General features: G+C 38.9%; 1 protein-coding gene across 1 annotated transcript; it reads left to right on the forward strand.

The window, feature by feature from the left end:
* The first annotated feature begins 220 nt into the window (after positions 1-220).
* On the forward strand, positions 221-9,185 carry LOC137136968 (zinc finger protein 665-like). The gene is made up of 3 exons (XM_067522783.1): positions 221-784; positions 4,937-5,872; positions 7,920-9,185. Exons 1-3 carry the CDS (start codon positions 260-262, stop codon positions 8,556-8,558), a joined length of 2,100 nt encoding a protein of 699 aa, XP_067378884.1. The 5' UTR covers positions 221-259; the 3' UTR covers positions 8,559-9,185.
* Positions 9,186-12,214: the final 3,029 nt, after the last annotated feature.

Consider the following 12,214-nt stretch of genomic DNA (forward strand, 5'->3'; position numbering starts at 1 on the left):
AGTTTTGGCGCCATGATGGAAAATGCTTATAGACTTTAAAAAATTATTGCCCTTGATGGCGTCATCGATGACGCATTGCATCAAATAACTGCCTTTGAAGTTTTGACTTTGAGGTTTTTAAACCCCAGCTTTTTCCAGCATTCCTTGGAAACTTTTCTCTAAACCGAAGCTTTTCTTTTTGGAAACGTTTTTCTAGTTCAGTTTGTTCTTTAGTGTTTGTTTAATAAAGGCCAAAAAAAAAAAAAAAAAGCAGGAAAAAATGGCGGCGACAGAGAAAAACGGTCCCAATTTTATCATCCAGGATGAGAACAAGAGCGAAATGGACGAGCAAAACCTGGACCTAAGTTGCTTTAGCCAGGACCACTACAGAATCATAATAAAGGAGGAGAACCTGGACCCGGATTTAATCAACCAGGACCAGTACAAACGCGAAGTAAAGGAGGAAAACCAACTTCCGGGCTTAATCGAGCAGGGCCACAACGAGAGCGACACAAAGGAGGAGAACCTGGATCCGGAGTTTGTCGAGCAAAACCGGTACAAGCATGAAGTAAAGGAGGAGAACAAGCTTTCAGGTTTTATCGAGCAAAACCACGACGTGAGCGAAACAAAGGAGGAGAACCAGGACACGGAGTTCATCGACCAGAACCAGTGCAAACTCGAAGTAAAGGAGGAAAACCAGGACCCTTGTTTAATCGAACAGAACCACAGTGAGAGTGAAATAAAGGAGTCGAACCAGGACTCGGGCAACAGGAGCCCGGACCCCGCTGGTCCCACCCATCAACAGGTGAGTATTGAAATGTGTTTTCTGGTTTAGTCGAAGTAGAACTTTGTAAATAATGAGTTCTACTGCAGTGAATTATAACAAACTGATAAGCAGAAAAAAAGGTTTTGGTTGACGAGGGTCCAACAAAATCAGCAACTCACATTGTCGTTTCTACATTTGAAGAGGTTCATTTATTATCTTGATCTGTTTGTGTAAACAGAATATGAACTGTAGTGGTTTGTTTTCAGGACAGATACGACAGTGTCATGGTTTATGTCCCTTATTTGTTTCATGAAAAAAAAAATTAAAACAGAATTAGATTAAATTGTTTATAAATGGCATCATACAAAAATGTTATGAAACTTCAGAATCTTGGAGAAATTGTAACAATTCATTTTGGAGGATCAAAATTATAAATACACACCTAACATTTGATTACATTTTCCAAGTGTGTCCAATGCTTCACTGCACTTCCACAGACACGTCTCAGAAATTGTTGTTCAGTGGCAATGGGACTTTTAGTGTGCAGCAACCTTTCACCTCCCATCTGGAAGGCGTCCGCAGTTCAGATTTAGTTTTTCCAGACAGAACTATTGAAGTCATCTGGATCAAGATTGTCGCTGAACAGCAAATTGTTGGATAACCATGACCTGGATGACAGTTTTGGTGACCGTCAACTTCTTCTGCCAGAACTGTGGTTGGATATTATAACTTCTTTTTATTGGATATGTTTGTATTTGAAGTTTTGGTTCCACCACTTGTTAGTTTGACAGATGTAGGGTTGCGCGATATATTGTTTCAGTTTCATCACTGTGATGTGTGCAAGCACAATATTCAGACAGTAAACCTGCTTATGTGTTTGGTGCTGAAATCTGTTACATAACCAGTGTTGGGTGTAGAATAGGGTTGGGGTGACGCGTTGACATAATAAATTACAAAAACACATGGAATTTATGAAATGTGCGTCGACGCATCACAAGTTAGGCTAGAAATTAATGATAAACAAAGATTTGGTACCTGGGACAATAAATAAATGACCTGACCGTGCACGGATTTAGTTGTTAAAGGTTAACCAGAGCATGAAAATATAAATATTTTTTTCCTGAAATCACTGGTTATGAATTCTTCAAGACACCACAGAGATTAGAGAAAAAGAAAAAAAACTTGTGCAGCAGCTTCTTTTCCCTGTGTATGAGTGAGCTCAATCTAGCGTCCGTGTGCAGCAGAGAGGGAGCAGACAGCTCAAGTGAAGTTGTTGGCTAATCGCTAATTGCTACAACTTGTTAGCTTACATCCACTTCAAACTGGAAGTTACAAAAAGCTGGATGTGCTGCGCTTCATGCACTAACTGTTCAACTTAATGTGCCATGGGGTCTGGTCGACACTGATTACCAGTTAAGACTGGTCTATTTTTGGGTGGAGGAATAATGCCCTGCAGTGGGTAATTTGTATTGTTGTATACTGAAATATAATTGTAATTAATGTATTTAAATGTTTAATTTTATTAAATTAATTGTTATATTGTCATATTATGTTACATTATTGTAGCAAGCCAATGGTTGTGGTTGCTGAGACTGACACTTGTGGGCGCTAGGGATTGTGGGAATTCGGTTGTGTGGGTTATTCTGTTGTGTAGCTATGGTTTAGCCAGTGGGTCACTGTGCCTATTGTGTTGTACTAAAACTAATTTAACCATTGCCAGCTCTTGTTGTAAAGTCTTCAGAATTTCCTTTTTTCGTGCCATGACACACTTCTACAAACTTTTTTGGTAAAGGCCGAGCAGGGCCCCCCAGACTCAAACCTCATTGTTATTTCACTGACTAAAAACAGCTTCTAAATTTTCTTCAAATTAATCGATATAGTCAACATGTAAAGTATTTAGACCATGTTACATTTTTCCAGATAATAAGTAGCAAATTGCAAAAATGTATTTTCAGTATTTTCAGTATGTATTTTATAACCTAAAATGGCAAAATGTTGCAAATGAATTAGAAATCAATAACTGAAGTTTGTCATTTCATAAAACTTCAGACACTGTCCGCCCAGGAGACGGTTTGTAATAATAATATTAGCACAGTGTTTTTCTTTTTAACATATTTTTCTTTGGACTGGTAAAGTCGCCAACAGTCTTAAAATGTAAAAAGGACACTTGTAGTTAGTCCGCTCTGCGGCTCTCCCGCCTCACACCAGGAGTTTCAGCATTCAGTCAAGGCTCAGGTTTGACTTTAGGCCACCTAGTTTTAGGTGGAGCCACCCTGTCCAATACAGTCTGGCAGGTAGAGTGAAAGCAGGTGCTGAGCTCCTCTGTATAGTTGCCCATAGACTCAGGGTGACATAGGTCTGACTGAAAAGGACTGAAAACTGAGTGGCAGTGGAGCTGAGCAGGAGCGCGACTTTTAACCACGTTACAAGGCAAGAAAATGTTAGAAACCACAGGCATATGATCTGAGAATACAGCTTCACAAACCTCCAGATTAAAAACAGGCCATATGATAAAAGCAGATCAAGTGTGTGTCCATGCTCTTGCGTGGGTCCAGACACAGACTGCACCAAATTTAAAGAGTCAATAAGATTTAAAAATTTATAAACCATAGGTTTGTCTGGGCAGCACACGTGAATATTAAAATCCCCAACAAGTAGAACACAATCATATTTGGGCCTGACCTCGGCCATGAAGTCAGCAAAGTCATTTATAAAATCCTTATTGTATTTTTATGGTCTATAGATCACAGCACATAGCACAGGGTGAGAGCAGCCAAGCTCGAAAAAAGAAAGTTCGAAGCTGCTGAAAGAAATGGACAGTGAAAGCTGTTTGCACTTATACACAGTCCGATAAACAGTGGCTATTCCTCCACCTCGACCAGACGTGTGCAGTGAGTTAAAGTAACAACAATCAGGAGGCAAGAGTTCCGTAAATACGCTGGACTGACTGGCATTTACCCATGTCTGTCACACAGAAAAAGTCCAGTCCGCTAGATACAAAGTAATCTTGAAGGACAAAAGTTTTGTTTGCCCGCGATCTGGCCAACCAAGGAGCCCAACCGAGAAATTGCAGGTACCACAGATTCACTCCGCGCTGACGCAGGCGAGGGGAGGATGGGGGGGCGGGGCTAAAACAGCTCATCAGAGACGACGATTGGTACCAACCAAGCGTTGACAGGTTCCAGTGAATGCCGTGAAGGAAATGGGGGATGAACCGCTCCACACTCAGCCAGAGAGGTAACAGCACAGTGAACCAAACAGGCCTTCAGCCTAACCAGCCTCCCACTGAACTTACCACGGCAACGATGGTGTTTGTTTCGTGGAGGTGGCACAGGAGTGCGGCCAAGGTGCGCTGGAATTCCTGATAGTAACGGGGGCAACGTTTTAGGTCAATCCTAAAGAACTACAGTAACTTGAACTGTGAGAGAATGAGAATTTTCATGGGGATTATTATATTTGTTTACCTCAGAGTTTGTAGTTGTCAGGTGTGCGTGCTCCTTTCAGGCTGTCAAATCTGTAACAGTTGGTGGAAACAGTGATTTAATAGCATCTGTCCAGTGTTTGAAAGTCTTGGTCTTCAGGTGTGTCTCCACTACCAGCAGCGTTGGCCCAGTGTCTCTCGTCAGCTTAACTGTACAGTGGATTTATGTGAATCTTTCAGGATATATGTGGAAAACTGCCCATATCCTGGTGTAAAAAGCTTGTAGAGACTTACTCAAGAAGTCCCATATTTACTCCCAAAGGGCTCCTACAAGGTATTGAATAAGGTGAATACCTAAATTAGATATTTCAGTTTTTGGTTTTTATTTTTTAGCAAATTTACAAAAAGTTTTCACTTTGTGATTGTTAGTTATTATGTTTACATAGATGGGGAGAAAACTGATCATTTTAAAATAAATTTACAATAAAGTAAAATATGCAAAAAGTGAATTTCTTTAAAAACATTCCATTGATCACAGTAAATCATCAATGCATGTGTGACTGGATGGTGTTTGCTGTCCTTTAACCATTGAAATGACCTTTTTTCAAAATTCTGCCAACCCCAATAGTACTAAGTTCATAAATCGCTGAACATCAGAAACACTTTAATTTTTTTCTGAACAATAGATTTTAAGCCAAGAAACTAATTTTATGTTTTTTAGGTACCCTGCATCTCAATGAAACCCAATTCTCCTTCTCTTTTTGTTACAGAAAAAAGACAAAGTGACACATCACCACGATCCACCAAGTGACCCAGCACATGCACAGACTCTCCAGACAACGGGGACAGAAGAGAAACCATACAGTTGTAACCAATGTGGAAAAACGTATACTCGGAAATGTAGCTTAATAATCCATCAACGAAATCACACTGGAGAGAAACCGTACAACTGTGACCAATGTGGAAAGTCTTTTAGCTCAACGAGTGCACTACGACACCACACATTTAGTCACACAGAAGACAAACCTTACTGTTGTGATCAGTGTGGAAAATCTTTTATTTCTCCTTATGCCCGGAAAGTTCACCAGCGTTCTCATACTGACAGACCATACGGCTGTGACAAATGTGGAAAATCGTTTTCTCTTGAGACTAACCTACAGGAACATCAGCAAAGTCACGCTGAAGAAAAACTATCCAGCTGTGACAAATGTGGGAAAAGCTTTAGTCAGACATATCTCCTAAAATATCATCAACATAGTCACACTCCCAAGGAATCTTACAGCTGTGACCAATGTGGGAAAACCTTTAATCAGAAATATCGCCTAAATTACCATTACCAACAGATTCACTCCGGCCCAAAATCTTACTGCTGCGACCAATGTGGGAAAACTTTTCTTGTGAGACGGAACCTAAAAAATCATCAGCTAAGTCATAAAGATGAGAAAAAGCACAGATGCGACCAGTGTGGGAAAAGTTTCAACACACCTGGGCAGCTCAAAGGCCACATACGTGTGCACACTGGAGAGAGACCGTACTCGTGTGACGAATGTGGCAAATCTTTCGCTTTAAGTGCCACCCTGAGACTTCACCGGCGTATTCACACTGGAGAAAAGCCATACATGTGTGAGCAATGTGGAAGAGTTTTTGCTTTAAAGATGACCTTAAAAAGACATCTAAACACACACAAAGATGCATCTGCTGTTAAGGTTTGTATATACTAATTTAGTACTCTGAAAACCTTATTATAAACACAGTATACTGCACAACCATAGAGCCAGATGGGCTTTTTTCTCCTGCTTTCAGTGCTTTAAATTTACACTGCAATGAAGTATGATTGATTTAATGTTTTGACTGATATTTATTGTGAAAGTAAATACATTCCCCCTTTTTTTCTATTTCTATTTTGTGCAAAGTAATTCTTAAGTAAAAAACTTGTTTTGTAAATGCAAATCTTCGTTTATGCATATGTGGGTCTTGAGATGCACATTTGTGAATATCGTCCTACAGATACCCTACAGATGTGGGGAAATAACAGCTATTCATATCACTGTTTCCCCAGCCAATCAGAAAGCATTGACATTTAACCTTGTTTAATGTGACAATAATTACTGGGTGAGTTTTAAGAAGAATGAAGAACATAAAAATGTGCCACTATCACTTGACCATCTGCCCTCTTCTCTCTCTCATGTGACTTGCTGAGCAGGTAGTCTAACCCTGGCAAAGGGGTGAGTTTGGGGGTCTGGGCTGTTGTCACACAAGAAGTCAACATGAATTTGCTCAGTTGTAATATATGTAGTCAGTTGGGCTAAATGGTTATTACACAGTAATCTTCACACAGTCAGCTTTTACTTTAGCATGGTCACAGTCATTAACAATTAGCCATCAAGCCTGCAGTAATTAACGCTACATTGAGATCGCAGGCAGAGCTGATATTACTGTTCTGACAGTTTTACTTGTACCACATGCACATCGATACATATTTTACTCATGTCTATTATGCCTAGAGCATTGTACAGTTGTAAATTCAACTTAGTGAAGTCTCAGCAGGACTCCCTCTGTCCATTTTCCTTCCTGCTTTGTGCATATGGAGTAACTCAGCCCTGCCCTTTGTCACAAAGAAGAGAATGCAGCATAAAGTATATGTCCAGGTCCACTTTTCTCAAGTACCCAAACAAATTGAGTTGAGTTTCTGACACTGATCCGTCAAACTATTAAACACTTTAAACCTCTGATGCAGCAACACTGTCATTGGCTGAGCCAGTTATTGTCTATTTCTAACTGAAACAGAGCTTTTTTTTTTATGTAACAGTGAAAACCTTCCTAGTTAGTGTTGTTTGGAGGTTAGTAGTGTCATGCTGATTTAGCTGCTCAGTTGGTGATTTTTTTTTTTTTGCACCTATGGCACATAGATAGATAAGCTGACATGTGGGTGGGTCCTTTCAGCTTATCACGTGAGTTCAGGGTCCCCACATTCAGGGTCGGATCATTGTCCGCATGTTGATTTGGTACAGTTTTTACGCCGGATGCCCTTCCTGACGCAACCCTTCCCAATTTCTACCAGGCTTGGACCGGCACTGCACAGCTGGGGAGGGGAATGGGCTGTTAGGGGTTCAGTGTCTTGCCCAGATACACTTCGGCATATAGCCGGCATATAACCACTGACCTTGTGGTCTGTGGACGACTGCCTTTACCAACTGAGCTACAGCCGCCCCCAGATAGATAGGCTGATGATCAATTTGCAAATATTAACTTACCTGCATATTATCTGCTGTGTTTGTTGAAAGTCTCACTGGCATCTGTTTGCTCCATCTTTACATTGAACGGTCAGAGGTTAAATGTCACTGCATTCTAATTGGCTGGGGGAACAGCTATGTTGCAAACCCCCCTACCCCTCCCCTTTATTACTAGTCAGTAATAAAGGTTTATGTAGAGTTACTACCCTTGAACAAATACGGAATGTTGTAGTTAAAAATGTAATATACTAACAAGGAGAATGTTTAACAACTAAAAGTAAAACCACAACTTGCAACCTGTGCACAAATAACACTAGTAATTAAAACTCATTAAACAAATTCTTTTTATGCTGGTTTTATTCTTAATTGCACATCAAGTACAATCTTTACTGCTTTACCTCTACTGGTGCTAGCACAGAAAACAATAAGATTTTTTACAAGATATCATCAGATTTAAAATCAGATATGGTCTGAATCTAATTCTCTTTTTCCATTTTTCTGTCTTTCACTTTATAAACAGAGAGGACCGAAGAAACCCAAACGTTTTCACTGTCCGCAATGTGACAAAGCCTTCGCCGCACCAACATATCTAAAGATGCATCAGAGAGTTCACACTGAAGAGAGACCTTACAGCTGTGAACATTGTGGGACAAAATACAAACATTTATCAACCCTAAAACTTCACCAACGTGTTCACACTGGAGTTAAACCATACAGCTGTGATCATTGTGGGAGAGCTTTTTTCAGATCAGGTGATCTAAGAATTCATGTACGACGAAAACATACAGAGAATCATATGTACAACTGTAACATGTGTAGGGAAGCTTTCACCTCGCCATATTTTTTACAAATCCATAAACGTCTGCATACTGGGGTGAAACCATACAAATGTGACCAGTGTGAAAAAGGTTACCTCACATTCAAGCTTCTAAAAGTCCATAAAAAACGTATTCACATTCGTGAGCGGCCCTACAGCTGCAGTGAGTGTAAGACAGCTTTCGGAACCTTAAGTGAACTCACTGAACACCAGCGTGGTCACGATAAAGAGAAACTTTACACTTGTGATCAGTGTGGCGACACTTTCTCTGTACTTGGCCACTTACAAAGACACCAGCGTGCCCACACTAGAGAAAAACGTACAAAGGTGACCAAGGTGTGAAAGCTTTCACTACCTTAAAGATCTTAACAGTCTTCAACTTAGGGCCACACGGAGTTCATCCACTGGTTTTAGATTTTGCTTTTGTAAACTCACCTCTCTTATTTGTTGCCTGTTACCTCTTCACAATGTTCTCATTATGCTCCACAATGGTAAAAATACGGCTGTTCCTTCATCCCCTTCTAGGACATGTCTCAGTGTTTTGAGACGTTCTTCAGCGGAGCACAGTGGACTTATTCGTAGTAAAGGAGAAAAACCTGACTATGATTACTGTGAACATATTTGAAATGATTAGTTGTAGGTCAATCTATTGGATTTATTAACACATCTTGCTAAAAATGTTTAAGTCTTAATGCTTTTGTATTTCTTTGCATAGTCCAGATGTATACTGTGTGCTGTAAGTGTGAGCTTTGACGATAGGGGGCTGTTAGAGAGCCAACACCATCAGGGTCCTACCACGTGGGTACCTTTGGGCTTCCCAGAGCTGCGCTAACCACTGAAACATTGGCTTCATTTAAATGAAAAGATTGGATCTATTTTAGTTTTATAGTGATTAAACAAAGACGGTCGCTAAAGACAATGTAGTCTGCAAGGACTGTTTTGAAAAAATAAAGTACAATGGCAACACGACCAACGTGCATGTACATCTTTCTACCCTACGTTAACACTGCAACAGTTACATGGTTACAGCTTCCTTTTTCATAACCAAGCCTCACAGCGGAGTGGAAAATGAAAGTTTTCACTGAACGATGCAAAATGTGAAACCCAGGTATGGTTCCAGAGTCGAAAATATTTCACCCAAAAAGTGATTCCAGCTCTGTACACACAGAGATAAAACTAAGAGAATGTACTCAAAGCTGCTGTGAGAGTTTCCTGCAATTGATGGATGTGAACGGCAATGGAGTTCTATGTGTTAATTATGGTTGATTATATTGACGACAAATGAACGCTATGCCTGATAATTAAGAGATGTTACATACCTTTGCTAAACATAGTTTTGTCACAAACAGTCCTCTCTGGCAGTCTTTTTCTAGTTTAAGGTAGCCTGACAGTTGTGTATGAACTTTTGCACGTATTGTACATTGTATTGTACTCTTTAAAATGGGTATACCATTAATACTTGTACATATTGATACTTTTTTTGAAACTACAGGTATTGTGATTATATTTTGGATCATATGATACATGGTATATCACAGAATCACTGGTGTTTTGCGATATATTGATATTTTGGACAAAATATTGTGATTGTATTGTAAGTTAACCTGTGATTCTCACCCTTTCTTTATAGTATTTTAGAAGTATTACTAGTATTTCAAGGCCAATTTTTCAATAGTGATGCTTAATATTTATACTAGAGTAAAAGTAGTGAATACTGCATTATACTGGAAATCCGTGTTTTTCCTGACCTTCACTACGAATCAGTTATCTGGTACTTACACTTGGCAATACAGTTAGTGTGGCTTTCCAAAACTCTGCATTAGTCTACTTAGGCTTGACATTAGCTCTTGAAACAGAAATTTGTTTTATTACCTAGATTATAGGAAACTATGAGGTTTTTCATGATGACATAATCTGATCCTAAATTAAAAGTGACAACATCCCCTACATTTCTAAGCAGTCTAATTTCAACACTGACACATTTTATTATTTCCTTTATTTGGAGCCCACCGCATGTATGGTGGGCCAACAGCAACATGAAGACGCATGAAGCACGTTTTTAAAAAAATTGAAAAGTAACATTACTACCAATCGACAAATTCAGATAAACCAGTTAAACGTTGGTCCTTGATAAACCTCTGCATTATGTGAAGTAATAACGATAACGTGCTTCAGTGGCTGCATTTTCCGGAGCTGAGCAGAGTTTTGTCTTTGTCCTTGGCTTTGTAAAGGTGTACCATCAAAACAGCAGTCTCTCCTCTGTTTCTTAAAACCCCACCTCGCTATTTCACCCCTCAAACTGCATCACAGTTGCGTGGAGTAGTCCTGTCTGCTGACCGGTGCAGGCCTAACCAGTAACAGCAACTGGGCTGCAGCCTTGGAAATGTTTTAGAGCACGATGCATGATGGGTGTTCTTTACCCATTTGAGTGACAGGGCATAATACAGATTTTTTTTCAATTTTCTGTTGACTTATGATTTCAAATGTGATCACACATTTCAACCAATTAGTGTCCAGAATCTATGATACAACTTGTTTTTCAGCAGTGAATTATCTCTTTAATATTATGCCTTAGCCGCCTTACAAGAAGGTTCCTTTGAAAAATCAATTACAATTATGAATTAGGTGAATTGAATTGTACAGACTTTGGGGGTCCTAAGCCATTCAACACATAATAATCTGCTTATTTGTTATGTTGAAATGATTTTAAATTGTTGACTTACATTTTTGTGATCATATAAAATTATTTAATTAAATGTTTTCAGAGTTACATGAGGCTGTTTAATGTTCTGTTAACAAGAATTTTTGGTGAAGTATATTAATACATTAATAAAACACATGAAACTAGTTTGGTTCTTTTTTCCTCCATTGGCAGTATAAAAACTCAAAATGGCCAAAAAAAAAACTGCTTTTCTTAGAAACTCAGACTATACTTATGAGAAAGAATGTTATTCTAGATATCATTTAGCCAAAACCTTGAAAAGTTTGAACATTATAGTTTTATGGACAGAGTTGCTAAGAATAAAACCCTAGTAAGGTTAGCAAACTGGCACAAACAAGTACTGGAGTTATATCATCATAAATGAATATATGTTGAAATATATAAATAAATGTATCTAATTTGTGGATATCTGCATTGTATTATGTCTACATTCATTTAGTTCTACTTTTCTACGTTTATTTATTTATACATTTCCACATTTATGTATTTCTGTGTCCGTATGCTAATTAAGTGGGTGGTCCTCATCATATGTCAACCTGGAGAACTATGAACATATGAACATATGAGCCTCAGATAATTGATATTGAGCTCGCTGAGGAGAGAGGCCTTCCTAGTGTGTTACACTTAAACAATTCCAAATTCAGTAGAGTACCATGGTCTATACATGCTAATCATTATAAGCCAAATGTTAATGTTTTTACCATTATTACTATGGAAAACTGCTCCAACTCAACGAGAGCAACGAGATTCAAAGAAGACCTTTTCAAACAACATGCAACTGAAAGACCACTAAGGTTTACCATGGAGAAAGTGAAGAGGACAGAGAAAAGAGGGCAAGTGTTGAGTGGACACGTCCCATGTCATGCAAACTTAAGGGTAAAGTGGTTATCCACAAAAGAAAATTGGAGCTTAAGCACTTTGTGATGGTGTGATGCAGCATTTCTTTGCAGCATTTCCAAACTTCAGTATCGTTTTGAAATCACTTTTGTTAAGCAAATTACAATTACATATTTATATCCAATTTTTACATGTGCTTTATGACACACTACTGTTATATCACTGTCGAAAACTAGCAGCAGTTTATTTTGGATTGGTAAAATTTACTTTTTCGAAATTGCTTTTTTATTTCCCCTAAGATTTGTGTCTGATCTGTGCAATTTCCTGGTAGAAAACAGATCTATCTTCCCAGACCGTTGCCATAATCCTAACCTCTAAACTGATTCCCTAAACATAAATGTGACAGTTTAAACAATAGGTGTTCCTCCTGGAACTTGAG

The sequence above is a fragment of the Channa argus genome, chromosome 12 (genome assembly GCF_033026475.1).
Source record: "Channa argus isolate prfri chromosome 12, Channa argus male v1.0, whole genome shotgun sequence".
NCBI lineage: Eukaryota > Metazoa > Chordata > Actinopteri > Anabantiformes > Channidae > Channa > Channa argus.